Below are 14292 nucleotides of genomic sequence, written 5' to 3' on the forward strand. Positions count from 1 at the left end.
TGTATTGAGGACTAAACTTCCACAAGGTACCACCAGATTTGCAGTTGGAAGCCAGTAGAAATAGCTTGTTTACAAGGATCAGGAAGTACTGTTTTCTAATCTCTAGCCCAGAATGATTTAATAAATTATAATAATAATATTGGCACATGTGTGGCAAAATATTTAAGAGCTAAATGTCAACACATTATGCTAGCAGTAAAAAAACATCAGAAGAAAGTTTCTGGTTATTCTGTTCATTCATTAAAGAGGCACTGTGCTTTTGCTGTTGGGGCAATGTTCACAGCATGAATTGTGTGTTTAACTTGGGACACTTACATTGTTTAATTCTATTTGACGATGTTCCTTGGATCAGGATGAGATTCTCAGGTGGAGGCCAAATGTTCCCAGAATAGGGATTGAGAATTTAGTTGACAGTGAGGCATTGTTGAGAGATACAGAGTCCTTGGGCAAGAAAATCCCCACTAAATTGTGCATGTCTCTTTGGAAAGCTGTTCAAATATTTGCCAAAGGAGTAGCCATAGGAATTGGTTTGGGTTCAGCATTTCCATTATGATGCATCGTGTTCTTCCTTGTATGAGCTGCCAGGCGATTTTTTATTGTCTACTGCAGATTTGTCCAGTTAAATAGTCAGCTTGAACAACATCAGCTCAGATAGTCCAGATAATTCTGTAGGTTTCTCTTTCAAGGAAACACTTGATTAGATCTTGGTGCAATCCGTGTGTTGTGGCATTTGAAAGTAATGTGCCTTACTTTCTTCAAATAGCATCTTAATCCACTCAGCTGTTACATGGTGTCCATCAAGGGTGGGTTTATAGTTTGGATAGAAAATGCTAGCGGTTTCTTCAGGTGGATTTGTTTAGCATAGCCAGTGAAGGAAGCATGCATCCATTTGGTAACAAAATTGTTAAATAATAATTGTAACAAACCTTGCGGCAGACTAATGTTCATATCTTGCAGCTCTGGTGACTAACTAGGTATTACCTTGACAGTAGAGTTGGTGTAGGTGCCAGAGCACAGTGGTCTTGCATCTACACAGGTGGAAGTTTGGAGCATTCTTAGCCAATTTCATACATATTTACTATAAACTAATACCATCACACCAGGAAAGGCATAGAAATAAGCTAGCATCATCGAGATCAAAAACCTTCAAGCTATTACAACGTTCCAGTTATCTGTTTTAATCAGTATGCCTGTAAAGGTCTAATGACTACCATTGCAAATATAAACCATTGTGTAAAATACCCAATGTTTATAGTATTTTCATGGAACCCTTTGAAATGGGCAACATTGTAACGCAGCAGTTAGCACTGCTGCTGCGTGCCTCCAGGGACCAGGGAACATTCATAACCTTGGGTGCTTTTTGTTTAAAGTTAAAGTTTGCATATTCTACTTGTGATCACTTTGGTTTATGTTGGCTCCTTCCACATCCCAAAGGTGTGCTAGTGGGTAATTGGCATCTGTAAATTTACTCTTAGTGACAAAATAATTAAAGGGGAATTAATGGGCATGTGAGAGAGAATAAATTACAAGGAAAGCGTGTTCTGGATGGTATTGGAAAAACTCAGAGCCTTGCATTGGGAGCACACAGGCCTTGTTTTGGGGAGGAAGGAGCAGATCACCTCAAACTTCCTCTAGCATTGCCATTAGGTCGCCACATGCCCCATCTTTGAATAAGTCTGGGGTTTCATATTGGCCTCGTCAACCACCTCGGACCCACAAAATCGGTGTAGAAGTAAGTCATCCTCAACCGTGAAGGGCAATAACAAAGATGCATTGTATATTCTCTTGTTTTGTGGCACCTCTCCAAATCCACTTTCTACTTTTCTGCACAATTGAGCAAACCAAAGTAACTTCTTTAAAGTTTAATATGTAAGCCCATATTACAAAATACATTGCCATTATTACCAGCAGAACTCCATTGATGTCAGCTTGCCATGTGGGAAAAATGGTAAAAGCCTTGCTATGTTCAGATAGACCATATCATTTACACTATCCTCTGACCATTACTTCCTCAAAAATCAGTCCAGTTTGCTATTTGCCAAATTAATTAGCTTCAATGTATATTGGAAGTATCGCGGCTGAACTATTAACAAAGTGATTTTAAATGATTAGGTATAATAGGTTGAATTAATAAAGTTATTGCGGTAATTTGTTCTGATCTTGATACTAGATTTTATTTGTGAAGCCTCCTTGGTCATTGGAAGACATATTACAGTGCATGAAGAAACACTGGATGGCTGTGTTTGGATTCATTGTGAAAAGAAATTTGCAATCATCCGTGAGAAGTTTGAGTGATTATCTTCAAGTGGGTATGTATAGAGCTAGAGATTCCAGATTTGCCAAATTCCCAAGGGATAGAGTTGTAGTTAATGACATGAACTCACAGGATATATGCAGAACAAATGACAGATGATGAGGATATTTATAGGCAACGACGCATGCTGTATGTACAGGCAAATATCCTCTTGCGTAAATTTGGTGCGTGTGCAGATGTGGTGAAGATGTCGCTATTTAGAGCATACTGCACACCCCTCTGCACTGCGCACCTGTGGTCGAACTATTTAAAGACAAGTATGCAGAGACTAAAGGTGGCATATAACGATGCCATGAGAACACTGCTAATGCAACCTAGATGGTGTAGTGCCAGTAATATGTTTGTGGCTGCAGGAGTCAGTACTTTAGAAGCTATCCTAAGACACCACATGTATAAATTCATTTGCAGGATAAATGACTCTAAAAATGTGCTTATTGTGGCCTTGACAAACATAAGGGTTAGCACTACACGCTACGAATCCCAGTTGTGGAGACACTGGTATCGTTGTCTCGTTGTAGGACATTGATCATCTTTTAATCTGGATTTTTAACTTAAGTATTGTGGGTTTAAAAAATATATAAATTATGATGTATTTATGTGATATACCATGATTTTATATATATTTATGATACTTGATATGCAATGCATTTTTTATGTAATGTTGCCCCTTGTCTGGACCTTGAGTCCGTAATAAAGTTTATTATTATTATTTATATGCCATAATTTTACGAAACAAAAGCAAAATTGAATACTACATTAGAACTGTGCTGTATCCTTCAGACCAACTACTCAAAACACATTACTGTATTTATTTTAATGCAACATATGTGCCCACATTAAAATAGACTGTGCATTGAAAACAATTGAAATATTTAAGTTACACAAAAATTCTAGAGAAACTCAGCGGGTGCAGCAGCATCTATGGAGCGAAGGAAATAGGCAACGGAAGGGTTTCAGCCCAAAACGTTGCCTATTTCCTTCGCTCCATAGATGCTGCTGCACCCGCTGAGTTTCTCCAGCATTTTTGTGTACCTTCAATTTTCCAACATCTGCAGTTCCTTCTTGAACGAAATATTTAAGTTACCTTTTTATATATATTTTTTAAATTATGTGTCTACTCTTCATTGATCAATGTCATGAAAAAGCTGGTGTGGATCAAGAATTATGATCGTCGGGAAAGGCTCAGACAATAGATATTTACTTGCTTAAAAACTGATATTTTGGTCTTGAACTTTTAGTTTAGAGATACAGCATAAAAACAGGCCCTTCAGCCCATGTCAACCATCGATCATCCATTCCCACTAGTTTTAGGTTATCCCACTTTTGCAACTACTCCCTACACACAGGGATAATTTACAGAGGCACATTAATCTACAAACCTGCACGTCTTTGGTATATGGGAGCAAACCAGATTACCCAGAGGAAACCCAAGTGGTTACAGGAAGAATGTGTAAACTCCACATAGACAACACCAAAGGTCAAGATCTAATTCGGGTATAGACACAAAATGCTGGAGTAACTCAGCGGGACAGGCAGCATCTCTGGACAGAAGGAATGGGTGACGTTTCGGGTCGATACCATTCTTCCAGGTCTCCAGCACTGTGAAGCAGCTCCCCTACCAGATGTGCCACTTAATCATTCCTTACAATATGATGAATTTTGAGTTGTCTGTGTCATTTAAAAAAAAAATATATATAATTGTATTGGGAAAAAATGTGGAAATCGTACCCATCCCAACTTTTATTTTAGAATTATGAAATGCAATTGGCTGCATATTATGAATGGCGCTATCATTTCATAATTAGGTTTCATATCTCATTGCTTCTAACATGTTTCCAAAGTAAACACTATAAATTATAAATAAATAAATAAAAGAAGCAGTTGAGCCAAAGAGCCTGTAGTTGGGCTGAAGGGTCTGGTTCTGTACAGTATGACTGAAGAAATTTGCACACCTACATGGATAGGAGAGGTTTGAAGGGATATGGGACCAATGCGGGTAGGTGGGACTAGTGTAGATTGGGCATCTTGGTCGGCATTGGGAAGTTGGGCTGAAGTGATCTGTGTAATTCACTTGCACTACCTCCAGGCTCTGACTGTTTCACCAATGATAGCCAGCACTCTAAACCTTGCAGGTGGTTTTGTCCTTGGCGCTGTACTTATACTTGCCTGTTTGCTACTGCTGCTTTGGTCGATTGTGAACCATTTTCTCCTGCAAAGATAAAGGAACTGAAGTGTATTGCCTTTAATTAACTGACTGATGTTGATGTTGTCCTGAACATCATCACATTGCTTTTGACCTTGACCAAGTCTGTGTCCTTGTGCCTTGATTGCTCATATGAGTATTGTTTGCTTATCCTCTCACTGCAGCTTAACAATGGGCCTAGAAGACTTTCTGGGCTCAATTCGGTAAACGATCTCTCTTCTCTGCACCATCTTTTTCATAAAGGGCTCTGGAGCCTTCTTTGGAAATTCAACGTGCATTCTTTTGCCTGTACCTTGCTATCTCCTTCATAAAGCCCCAACAGCGGTGACAGTAGGGTTTCCCACCAGGTTCCTGACATCCAGATTTATGACACCGCAGCACGCAGACTGAGTGGATATTATTTTAAAAATGGGAGGCATCCACACTGGAAGACAATCACAATTCAGTGCCTGCTGAGTAGTGCTATGTGAGATATCCATGCAGTTTTTATTTTGTGCGATCCAGTCCCTAAAAGTGCCAGTAGGTGGGCAGAATATCAGCAATATGTTTCAGAATGTCATGCCAACCACCTGGAACTACTTTCACCCAGTCTGCATAGAGTAACAGTCACAACCTTGGTTGTGTAAAATTTAAGTTCAGCAGTGCACAGCAGCGACCCTGTTTTTCCTTCAGTTGGTTCCCACTGCTAATTATTTTTGTTGAATGTGTATCTGTTTTACTGTCAAATATCTAATTTGATTTTTAAATCATCTAGGCAAGAGGCCAGAGTATAATCGCTTCACTCTTGTTTGGATGTTAACAGAATCGCAAAAACTGTTGCAAGCCTTCAACGCAAGATCAGGTTATGGCGGTGTACTCCCCCACACTTTGGCTGCCCTGGAGGAATTATACAGAGAGGTTTCTGAGGTACCTTACCTAATTGTATTTTAAAGATTTTTATGTAATTATGGAACATCTGTTATTGGAGGTAAACGCTGATATTATTTTGAAAAAAAAAACAATGACATGATCAATTAACAGTGCTAGAATTTGGTGAAATATTTGAGGCTATATAAATTGCAGGATATTTATTCTTAATTACATTTATTCTTAATGAATTTCTCATCAGAATCAGGCATCTTCGGTACCTGATTTGCACCTTTTAATAGATTTGCATGGTTGGGAAAGAGAAGGGATTGTTGTTGACAAGTTCACCATGTGGTATGTGACAGGCCCAACTTGCCTTTTGTTTTCCCTGGTATTAACATTGTTGGTTACAAATGCCTTCTGCAGTTTTTCGAAGGAATATAATTGTGGATGCAAATTTCAGATGGAGTAGTTTTGCATTCATGAAACACCTAGTGCAGAATGTATTGAATACCTGTGCAAAATGGAGTGAAATAATTACCTGTGGTACCCATTGAACATGAATGAATAAAGGCAGAAAGGTGCCTTTGAACAAGGTTAGCAGTAAGTAGAATGTGGACTTGGGCATGAGGTTGGAAAATAACATATTGGAGAGATGATTGGTATTATTAATAAAAAATAACATCTTAAATGGGAGAGAAGAGTGGTTAAGTGACTGGATGGGTGAAGTTTATCTGTACAAAGTGGATTAGGTAAGGTAGTGGGAAAGGTAGGAGGAGAATGAAGGGAGGCAATTGTCTGAGAACAATTAACAATGATCTGAGGAAGTTCATCTGAGGATGACCAAAAAGGTTATCCATTCTTTCACTCCAGAGATGCTGCCTGGTCCACTAAGTTACTCCTGTATTTTGTGTCTATCTAAGAATGATCTCTGCATTGTACTCAACCTTTACAATTGTTGAAAGTTTGAATTAACTGGTAATTAATTGCTTTCTCTCAATTCACTTAAATATTGCTTTGCTGGCAAAGATGTACAGTAATTGATTTGAGAGTTTAACTAAATGTGTTGGTTTTGGAGAAGTTTCCAAAGGCGAAAAGATTAATTTAATGCATGATTTCTGTGAAATGATCTGAATGGTTCAAGATATTTAAGTATGCAGAAGAAACTTTTATCCAATGAACAGGAAGCATTTGAGGAATGGGAAACTGAATTACAAATGAGACAAAATCATGTAGGAATCTGCATTTCTATTTTGACCTCCTGGGAGGTTAATGCCAGTACAGTATAGAATCAGGGGAGAATCAGGTGCGAGTCCAGGTGTGGCACAGGGGGAAAGTGCGGGGGTGGATGAAACTTGTCTTAAATTAGAGAATTCATGGTTCATACAGTTGGGTTGTGAAGCTACCCAAGAGGAATATGAGGTGCTATTCCTTCAGTTTGTGTGTGGCCTCATTCTGGCAATGGATGAAGCCCACGACAGACAGGTTTGTGTGGGAATAGGAAGACGAGTTAAAATGGTTAGCAACTGGGAGATCCAGTATGTCTTGGCAGACCGAGCCACCTGGCCTGGCACCTATTTCTCTCTTCCCCTCCCCTTCTAACTACATTCCTTCCTCTAGTTCCCAATTTGCAACTCTTCAATCCTTTTGTCTTGCACCTTCTGTCTTTTCATCTCTGGCCTTTGTCCAACCATCTATCCAAATCCACCCTCTCCTGTATCCACCTATTACTTGCCAGGCTTTGTCCGACTCCTCCTCTCATCCAGCTTTCTTACCTCTCCCACCACAATCAGTCCAAAGAAGGATCCCAACCAGAAACATCACCTATCCATGTTCTCCAGGGATGCTGCCTGAGTTACTCCAGCACTTTGTCTTTTTTTTTAATTTGATTTTTGATTACAGTCACCAAGCTCTAATAAATAAACATTTTTGGGGGGTTTTGCATTTGAAAATACATTAGTAAGAAATATAGTTTGAAAATATCAGCCACAGTTCACTAATAATCTGCCTCATTTGACTTGGTTATTGGTAGGTTCAAACTTTACCCGAGTGCATATTCCAAGTTTGGTGCAATGCAGTGCATTACCACCAGAGGGATCCACAGGTCAGATGTTGAACCATGACCCTCCCTGATCTGTCAAGTGTACATAACAATTATATGGCACTATTCAAAGTAGCCCTTTTATCTGCTATTTGAATCCAGTATTTATCTTTCAACTAATACCACCACAAACAGATTTTCTAGTTGTTAATGCTAATTTGTAAGATTTTTCTCTGAACTAATTAACTAATGTATTTCCATGCATTACAAATGTGATGTCATTACTGTAAAGGAGTGATAGCTGACACACTGTAACCTTTACTGAGAGTTTAATATAGCACATGGCACACACGTCCCAGCACTGACTGCATCCAGCCTTCAGGCGTACTGGGACCTAGTGGGAGGAACAAAGGGAGGATACTACAGTTATACTAATATGATGGGGCGTGGTTAGTGGTGATGAGGTAACTACATTATAGGTTGCATGCATAACCCATCTACATCCTTCCCCTTACAATTTAAACAAGTTACAACAATGGCAGGTTTGTTATACAGAACCTGCAAAGCTAAGCATACTCTCCGTAGCGAGCCGGAGGTTTTACAATCCGACCCGAGCGAGTGCGCACAGCACCTTCACCCTCCCCACCCGAAAGAATAGTGGATAACCCATGCATAACCCATCTACAATTACGATTTGAATAATAGAACTATTTAAACCCGAGATAAATATTGGGCTGCACAATGGGACCTTTATTAGAACTGCTGCCTCACAGCTGCAACAACCCAGGTTATTTTTTTATTTCCTGTGCTGTCTGCATGAAGCTTGCACATTCTCTCTTAGCCCATGGATTTTGCCCAGGTGCCCTGGGTTCCTCCCACATTTCAAAGTCACTGTAATTGTTCCTAGTGTATGAGTGAGTGGTAGAATCTGAGAAAGGTTGACAGGAATGTAAGGAGAATAAAATGGAATTGATGTAAGTGAGCTGGTCACTGAGGATTATGTGGGGCAAAGGGCCTGTTCAAATGCTGTATTTATCTGACTAATCCTTTTCTAGTCAATACGATGGATCCCACTCCTAGACAAAAGTGTCAGTGGCCTTCCAAAAGTGGGAATAGAAAAACAAATATATGACTCATAATCTTTATTCTTCTCATTAAGGATGACATGAAAAATGAAGGGAAGTCAAAAGAGACCTTTGAAAACGTGGACATTTCAGTGCAGTCACTATTGCAATGTGAACTTGAGAGAAATATAACTCTGCTCCCATTCAACTCTGGGTATCCAATGTCAGCGATGGAAAATTCTCAAGTGGAGAACAAAAGACAACAAATCTGGGCTACTTTTGAGAATGTCTGGAATATAATATACAAATACAGGTATAAATGTAGATTTTGTATTAATATATGGTTAATATAATACAGTCCTCCACCGATTTTTCCGGCACCCTGGGTACCAAAGCCTTTCTGGATTATTAGTTTCACCGGACCAACAGAGGTCACAACCTCTGAGAGAAAGTGAATGGTACCGGAACAGTCCACCTAGGCTGCCGGGGGGGGGGGGGGGGGGGGGGGGGGGTGGGGGGGGGGGGGGAGGAGATACCGGCCCCACAATGTCGGCTGCAGAAGTCTGCTATGGGAATGGATCTGCCGGCTACGACCAGGCCAGAGTTCCAGAGCTCCAGCTGCAGGGGGCAAACCCGACCCGCCAATTGGCCACGGCATTCCAAAGGAGGTCACGATCAGCCGGCCTAGTGGCCACATTTTCAGGGGGACTTAGGGGGTTTCAAACGCACTCTCGTGATTATATCCGGATTAAAGGAGGCGCCGGACCACCTGTTGCCGGAAAATTGGTTGTGGACCTGAATATACTTTTATTATACTAAACTATCGCAATACTATAGTTGTTGATTGGCTTAGATAAACCGGAAAAGTAATACCTAATTTGATCTTGGAAGTAGAAAATACTGTGTTATATCATTGATAAAGCTGAGGGTGCTGTGACTATTTTGAATTTGTGAAATAATGACCAGGCATTAATGGTTATCAACTAAATGAATGGCACAAACTCGCATGGGCTATCAAACCACAACATCAAGAACCAAAAAAAACTGCTGTTTGCTCAAGTTAAACGGAAGAGTATTTATTTATCAGGTGAATGAGAAATTCTGTAAATATTTGTAATAAAGAAACACGTTTGTGCATGATAAGGAATGTTTTTTTTTACCTTGCATGACAGCACATGAGATTGTGAGATGATTTTTTTTGTTTTCTCCCTAGCTCGCTAATTTTTGCAACCTTTAACCTTCCTCACAACTCATTAGCTGTCGTAATGGACAGCAAGCTGCCACTTCCTGAGGAAGCATTTCAGAGCCTGCAGAAGCTGGTGCCTGCTGTAAAAGAACTGCTCGCAGGAATTCAAAGGTGAGCATTTAATGGCATTTACAAAAACATTTTTCCAGTGCAACACGTTACATGATTCCATGGCCACTGACTACATGCAGAAGCCCATGTTTTATGATGAGCAGTTTGCATCAGCATCCTTTCAAATCTTCCAGAATATTACATAAAGTGCCCTCCAGAATGTTTGGGACAAAGTTTGCCTCTACTCCACAATTTGAGATTTGTAATAGAAAAAAAATTATGTGGTTAAAGTGCACGTTGTCAGACGTGCGGCGCTGAATGGTAGGAGAAGAGATCGATCTGCGCACGCGCGTTTTTTAAGATTTTTTAAACCTCGCTAACTTTTACGACATTCAACCGATCGGAATGAAACTTGGTGCTATCGCAGCATAGGAGAACGGTGAATGAACTGGTGAAAAATCGTCGCACTATGGCGAACCGTTTTTGCGCAAATAGAAAAACTGGAAGATAACCTATGTTTCTATGTTTCTATAACAAGATCAGAGTTTTAGTTATGTACTAGACCAAGTGCAGGCCCCTGCTCCCCCAACGCAGCCGTTACCTACCCGTAGCCCCCACGGGAGACGTGGTCCTCCAACTCAAGCGGCTCAGAAATCAGCAGTGCGGCTGTTTTTAAATGGCGTCTTTGAGGCGAGATGCGGGCGCCAGCAGCCGTTATGGTCGCTGGCCAGCAGGAGGCGACAAAATGAGTGAGTTGGGGGGGGGGGGGGGGAGAAGGATTTGGTTTAAAATGTGTACATAAACACGACAAAATTAGGGCGTTTGTGGGTCGGGTGTTGTCGTGGCAGCCAGCAGGCACACAGTTTTATATATAGATAGATAGAGATATATATGCACCATCTGTCTTCAGGCAGAAATTTCTTCTCCAGCCACTTAAATCTTTTTCCTCTTGCCTTAAACGTATATCCTCTAATTCTGAGCTGTTCTCCCTTTCCTTCCTCTGGCTTCACAATTTGCAACTCTTCTATCCTTGTCTCACAAGTTTCTGTCCTTTCATCTCTGGCCTTTGTCCCACCATCTGCCTATCAAAAAACCCCTTCATGCTGTAAGATGGGTAACGTGTTTCTCAATGATTTTGCAGCCATACATTATATACACCCTTCTTGCTGATGGTTATGTTTGTGGGAGCCCAGGTATGCAACTGCAGCCTTTTTTCCAAGTGCTCCATACAGCAGCCACAGATTGCTGGTAGTTTAATGGAAATAATGTTTATGGTGGTGGATGGAGTGCCAATCAAGTGTGCTGCTTTGTCCAGAGTAATGTTTACCTCCCAGAGTGTTGCTGGCCTTGCATTAATCCAGGTAATTGGAGAATGCTTCACCATGCTTGTACTTTATTAATGCTGAAAGACAGATGAGTCACTTGCCACAAGATACCCGCCTTGTACCTGTCCTTATAGAAACATAGAAAATAGGTGCAGGAGTAGGCCATTCGGCCCTTCGTGCCTGCACCGCCATTCAATATGATCACGGCTGATCATCCAACTCACTGTATTTATATAGCTGATCCAGTTGAGTTTCTGATTAGTGGTGAACCTCAGGATGTTGTTGCTCTGAGGCTTGCTTTTGATAATGCCATTGAATAATGAACTTAGATTATTATATTTTATCTTGTTGGAGATGTTCCCATGTCAAAGAATTAGCTTGATATTTTTACTTCCAGACATGGACTGGCTCAGCTGTAAAAGAGTTGTGAATGTAATTGAATGTATAGGCAACAATGCACATCTCCATTTTTGACCAGAATGGAAGGAAAACCATTGATGAAACAACTGAAATTGATGTCAAGGCTATTTACTTTTACATTGACTCTGGAGTTGGTGGTTGGGTTAGGGTCAAATTGTTCTTGCAACTCAAATTAGCATTTGTAATTTGCCATTAGCCGATTGTTGCTGAGCAAGTGTCGTTTGATATAATTATTGATTATGCCATCTGTCATTTTGCTGATGATTTTGAATAGACCGACGGGTGATACTTTACCTGCTTAGAATTGCCATGCTTTTTATGAACAGTATATATCAAGGCAATTTTCCTTGACTGTTGGGTAGATGTCAGTGTAACAGCTTCTTCTTCTTATCGAGTCCACACACAAGATTAGAAGTTGTTTAGCCAGAGCTGAACACACTTCTCGGCATCTGCCCAATGGTGTCTGTCTTGCGCTTCTTGTGCTTCTTGTACGTGGTGGTGGAAAGATTGGTTGAAACAGGGCCGCGACGTGAACGCTCTTTCCTTGGCCCCAGTGTAACAGCTGTAGTGAAGCAACTGAAAGCAGACCAGCAGCTCTCTGTATCTTCAGTTTGGCAAATAATACAAACCTTTTTTCTTTCAGTCTAAATGGGCTCATCTTTTTTATTGTAAATTCATTGCAAATTCCAAAGTCAGATGGGTTTTCTTATCTGATGTGAAATACTAGCAAAAAGATTGAAAGATGTTTCTGGAAGAATGTAATCACCTGAACTAGTCCTAATCCAAGGAATTAACCATATCTGGAAGTTGATTAACAATATTGTGCAGTACCTTGGGCAGCCAAGAATGAGAGCTGGTATTCAGTCTTGTCCATTCCCATGGTGACTCTATTGTTTCAGAGTAAAGTTGCATATAAAATGGTGACATACAAAAAGTTTATTCTCCAGCACTTGAACTCAAAATATTTTTTGCAAATGAATGCCATGCCATTTGGTGTTGACTTATCGTAGTAATTCATTTAAATTATTTTTACACATGACAGATTTTTGGTGCAACTTGAGTCGACTTTATAATGATGAATATGAAGCAGTCTTGCGTGCTAAGAAATTCTTCAAATGGATCTGACTTGAAGATTGGAATTACCTGGTCACAAATGGCATGAATTGCCTTTATAATAAAAGAAAGGGAAAATTAGCAGCTTGGGGGTTTAAGTTCCATTCCAGATATGTAATTAAATAGTTTTGCCTGAGCTTACAGTCCAGTAGTGAGGGAGGAATGCAGAATTGGGTGTAGTTTTTATATTCAATGTTGATTCAATGCCCCACCTGTCCTTGTGGATAAATATAAATGGCTCCATATTATTTGAATAAAAAAGCAGTTCTCCCCAGCATCAATTAACACTCAACAATAAAAGGTAATCAGTCTGAAGAATGCATCTTTTTTATCTCTCTCCACGGGTACCGTCTGATTTACGGAACATTACCAGCATTTTCCATTTTTAATTTTAGACTCCTAGGATCTGTGTTTTCGTTGATTGCTTCAGTTTTATCCCTTAACTTATTTACTAAAACTTGTTAGCTACTTAATTTATTATATTACAACTGAGAATGCCCTTCATTAGATTTAGATTTTATTTATTGCCACATGTACTAATTAAGGTACTGTGAAATTCGAGTTATCATACAGCCATACAGAGTGGGGGAAAAAATAGCAACAACACACACAGCCACATAAAATAAAATTCAACATAATGATCCATCACAGCAGCTCCCCACGTTCTTCACTGATGGAAGGTAATAAAAGTCGAATCTTCTCCCTCTTTCTTCTCCACGGTCGGGGCTGTCAAAGAACTATCGGGAACTATCAAAGCTCCCACAGCCGGCGATCCGAGGCCCTCGCGTCGGGGTGATGAAACTCCCACGTCTAGACGGTTGAAAGTCACCATGGCTTGGAGCCCCAAATCAGTATCTAACCACATATATTTCTATCCGGTCTCCCCGCAAGCTCCGGCCCATCCATGTACCTGTCCAAATGTTTCTTAAATGTTGTGATAGTACTTGTCTCGACTACCTCCTTCAGCATCTCGTTCCATACACCCATCGCCTTTTCTGTGAAAAAGTTACCCCTTAGGTTTAAGGTGAGTGGGGAAAGATTTAATAGGGACCTATGTCGACTGGTTCTCGATCCTACTATCCAATGGATTCATTGGTGCTTTATTTGTCACATATGCCACTACATAGTGGAATTCTTTTTGCATATGTTACAGATGCAGGTGCCGTCATTATTGGCACCTTTATTCATAGTACAAAGTCTGGTTGGCCTGCGCGTTTGATGTACTGGAGCAGTTCCCACAAACCGGCAGCCCTCTTCTCTCCTAGTCTGGCCATCTTTGTGTCCCAGGGGCATCTCCTGCAGCCTACCTTCAAGGTGCTGGAGGCATTACCTCAGTTCACCCTCGTACTGGCCCACTCCTATTACCCAACGCCCCCAGCTCCCTCCCGGTCCCGCCATCCGACAAGCCTTCGGGCGGGTTCCCGGTCCTGCCGACCAACGTGTCTTCGGCAGACTGCGACAAGCCTTCGGGTGGGTTCCTGATCCTGCTGAGCCTTTGGGTGGGCTCTGACAAGCCTTTGAGTGGGTTCCTGGTCCTGCCTATTGATGAGCCTTCGTGCAGGTTCCAAACTTCCTGGCGGGCCCGGATGAGCCTTCGGGCGAGTTCTTGCCAACCGACGAGCCTTCAGGCAATGTCCTGCCGACCAAATAACCTCTGGGTGGTCACTGT

At 40.9% G+C, this 14292-nt stretch overlaps 1 protein-coding gene across 2 annotated transcripts in view; it reads left to right on the plus strand.

Annotated features, from left to right (window-relative positions):
• swt1 (SWT1 RNA endoribonuclease homolog) overlaps positions 1-14292 on the plus strand; it is a 101355-nt gene that overhangs the window by 62332 nt on the left and 24731 nt on the right. For both annotated transcript variants that reach the window (XM_033028166.1, XM_033028167.1), the window contains exons 13-16: positions 2171-2309; positions 5272-5423; positions 8564-8781; positions 9682-9825. In XM_033028166.1, the coding sequence (XP_032884057.1) occupies positions 2171-2309; positions 5272-5423; positions 8564-8781; positions 9682-9825 (653 nt within the window). The remainder of the gene's footprint in view (positions 1-2170; positions 2310-5271; positions 5424-8563; positions 8782-9681; positions 9826-14292) is intronic.

The sequence above is a fragment of the Amblyraja radiata genome, chromosome 10 (genome assembly GCF_010909765.2).
Source record: "Amblyraja radiata isolate CabotCenter1 chromosome 10, sAmbRad1.1.pri, whole genome shotgun sequence".
NCBI lineage: Eukaryota > Metazoa > Chordata > Chondrichthyes > Rajiformes > Rajidae > Amblyraja > Amblyraja radiata.